This window comes from Octopus bimaculoides, chromosome 28 (assembly GCF_001194135.2).
Source record: "Octopus bimaculoides isolate UCB-OBI-ISO-001 chromosome 28, ASM119413v2, whole genome shotgun sequence".
In the NCBI taxonomy this organism is placed as follows: Eukaryota; Metazoa; Mollusca; class Cephalopoda; order Octopoda; family Octopodidae; genus Octopus; species Octopus bimaculoides.
The window spans coordinates 16,625,145-16,628,638 of record NC_069008.1 but is presented as its reverse complement, the minus strand read 5'-3'; the positions used below and the strand labels follow the sequence as shown (position 1 = coordinate 16,628,638).

The 3,494-nt window shown below is 35.3% G+C and overlaps 1 protein-coding gene across 1 annotated transcript in view; it reads left to right on the top strand.

Moving 5' to 3' along the window:
* The window catches only part of LOC106878356 (zinc finger protein 91), a 44,269-nt gene that overhangs the window by 14,858 nt on the left and 25,917 nt on the right, over positions 1-3,494 (top strand). The window contains exon 4 of the mRNA XM_052977503.1: positions 899-3,452. Within this exon, the coding sequence (XP_052833463.1) occupies positions 899-2,358 (1,460 nt within the window). The 3' untranslated portion in view covers positions 2,359-3,452. The remainder of the gene's footprint in view (positions 1-898; positions 3,453-3,494) is intronic.

Genomic DNA, 3,494 nt, shown 5'->3' with positions numbered 1-3,494 from the left:
GGCTCATGTGGCCATTCGGTTCATAGAAAATTTAGCGAAGATGGATTTTCTCCGTTTTGGCGGGGAATTTTCAGATTTATTTTCCCCCACGGTACCCCAGGAATTGACCGCATCATTAAAAAAAAAAAATTTTAGAAAAAGAATTAAGTGGAAATTTTACCAGTGAGTGTGTTAAATTATAAGGCACTAAAAGAGAATGACTCTACCCAGATACAACGGAATATGCTTCAACACAGGAACTTACATAAAGAATCTTGCAAACCAAATCCAAAAACAAAAAATATATATATATATATATTTATGAGATGTACCCAGTGTAAGTTATAGACACATAAGAGGTGCAGCAACATCAAAGGAAGGCTAACTAGGAAGGTAGTTTTCGCATGTGTCAACTATGTCCTCAAATACGTTACACACATTGCATATATGATGTTACACAATGTGAAGGTGTAGTTGTAGTTTACAAATTTTTAGATTTCACCCAATGTTAAATGATGTCATTTGTTAATCAAAGAAATATTGAAACCTTTCCATTTTGATCTCTCCTCTATGTCTAATACTGTTTCTTTATTATTTCAGATTAACAGAATACATTGGCACAGAATAACTTTTTTAACATTGGATACATCTGGAATATTTACCATGTTTTAAAGACTAAAAGAAAATGTTTTAGAAAACAAGTATAATAACCCAACTGCTATAAATCTAGACTGGAATTACTGTGAAATATTTGCTCTGATTGAAGATTCATAGCACCATTTCTCCATCTCATTATCTGGTGTTTTTGCATTCTAATTAAACTTGAATATAATTGCAAAGGTGTTTCCACGATTTTAGATATCATTAAAATCACAGTTGATAATACTTGAAATATTTTTAAGGAATAAATTATAACAAGAACAAGAAGGTGGTGAGAGACGAAGGATAAGCGACAAAATTTATTACTGTGAGAAACTTCAAGGGTTGGGTCTGTTTGTATCCCTAAGAGAAATGTCAAAAGAATTAGGAAAATCACAACATTGTTGTGAAATCTGTGGTAAATCATTCTCTGCAAACAATCAATTAATGAAACATAAACGTATTCATACAGGGGAGAGACCATATCACTGTGTTACCTGTGGCAAATCATTCTCTCAAAACAGTCAATTAACTACACACAAACGTATTCATACAGGAGAGAGGCCATTTCACTGTGTTACCTGTGGCAAATCATTCTCTCAAAACAGTCAATTAACTACACACAAACGTATTCATACAGGAGAGAAGCCATTTCACTGTATTACCTGTGGTAAATCATTCTCTGTGAACAGTACCTTAACTACACACAAACGTATTCATACAGGAGAGAAACCATTTCACTGTGATACTTGTGGTAAATCATTCTCTGAAAGCACTGGCTTATCTAAGCACAAACTTATTCATACAGGTGACAAACCATTTCACTGTGATATCTGCGGTAAATCATTCTCTGCAAACAGAAACTTAACTAATCACATTCGTGTTCATACAGGTGAGAAGTCATTTCACTGTGTTACCTGTGGTAAATCATTCTATCAAAGCAGTGCCTTAACAAAACACAGACTTATTCACACGGGAGAGAGACCATATGACTGTGATATCTGTGACAAGACATTCACTGAAAATAGTAACTTAAGAAGACACAGACGTATTCACACAGGAGAGACACCATTTCACTGTGATGTCTGTGGTAAATCATTCTCTGTAAACAGTACCTTAACTACACACAAACGTATTCATACAGGAGAAAAGCCATTTCATTGTGATACCTGTGGTAAATCATTCTCTGAAAACAGTGCCTTAACTACACACAAACGAATTCACACACAAGAGAAACCATATCACTGTGATATCTGTGGTAAATCATTCTCTGAAAATAGTCACTTAAGCAGTCACAAATATATTCATACAGGAGAGAGACCGTATCACTGTGTTACGTGTGGTAAATCATTCTCTGTAAGCAGTCACTTAACTAAACACAAACGTATTCATACAGGAGAGAGGCCATATCACTGTGTTTTCTGTGGTCAGTCTTTCTCTCAAAGCTGTCAATTAACTAATCACAAACGTATTCATACTGGAGAGAGGCCATTTCACTGTGATATCTGTGGTAAATCGTTCTCTGTAAACAGTACCTTAACTACACACAAACAAATTCATACAGGTGAGAAGCCCTTTCACTGTGTTACCTGTGGTAAATCATTCTCTCTAAATAGTACCTTAACTACACACAAACGAATTCATACAGGTGAGAAGCCATTTCACTGTGACACCTGTGGTAAATCATTCTCTCACAGAAGTACCTTAAATGCACATGCATCTATCCATTTGAAAGAGTGATTGTATCCTTGACCCCTTGACAGTAACCATACTTATCATGTTTACCCCTTCTGATATTTTTTTTACTGCCAGATGCCCTTTCTTATGTCAACAAAATCAGCCAATTTAGTAGATTCTTCCATGGCATTCACAGAGTTTAGTTGGAGAAGAGTTGCTCCATTCTGAAAATAACTTGTAAACATCAATTTATTTATAGTAAAAAAAAAAAGGTATCTGAATGTGATAACTAGCTGCTATCACTACATTTTATTTATCCAGTGTTACAATGTTGTATTTCGAGTATAAACATGCTCTCTCACACACACACACACATATATATATATAACATACTTCAAGGATAGAGGGAAGATACTATCATTATATTTAATGTCGTTGGTAAATAATAATGTGGTAAGCTGGCAGAATTGTGAGGATGTCTGGTAAAATGCTTATCAGCATTTCATCCATGTTTATAAAGTTATGGAAAGAAACAAAGGAAGGGACCAAGTTGAAGATTGTGTTTTGGAGCTGAGAAGAGAAGGAAAGACAGGGGAAATGTTCCTCACACTCCCAAGAAAAAGCATAAATTTGTGGATAAACCATTTCTCGCATTTGTGGAGAGCTTTGTGAAAAAAATCAACCTAGGAGCCTTATGAATGAGGAGAAAGTGGCTATTCTCTCTGTAGAAGTCAAATTTTGTCATAAACATGTTGTGCTGCACAATAATAAAAGACCTGGATGAACGTAGAAGAATGCAGATGCCATGAACTGTACTGCAAATGTCCTCGGTCAATGTAATAAGCTTTGCAATGACATCTTTACCAAATTTGTTGAGACTGGAGACATTTTGGTGCAGAAGATGGCTGGGAATCATAATCCAAAGACTTCAGTAGATCATCCTGATCTTCTTCTAAATCTAAATTGGTGATTCAATACTGTTGCTCTTTAAATATTCACAGAGATTTTTCTCTGGTGGATATCTATACCACTGATATTGTTTGGAAGACCTTAGAAATTCTGTGATGGTGATGGTGTTCAAAATACATGAAACCAATTCCAAGACAGACATTCATCTCAGTGGAATCCCCTCATTTCACCTGGACTGTCACTCATTAGTGTGTGTATTAATTGTTCTCCCCTGCTTGTTACATTAATCC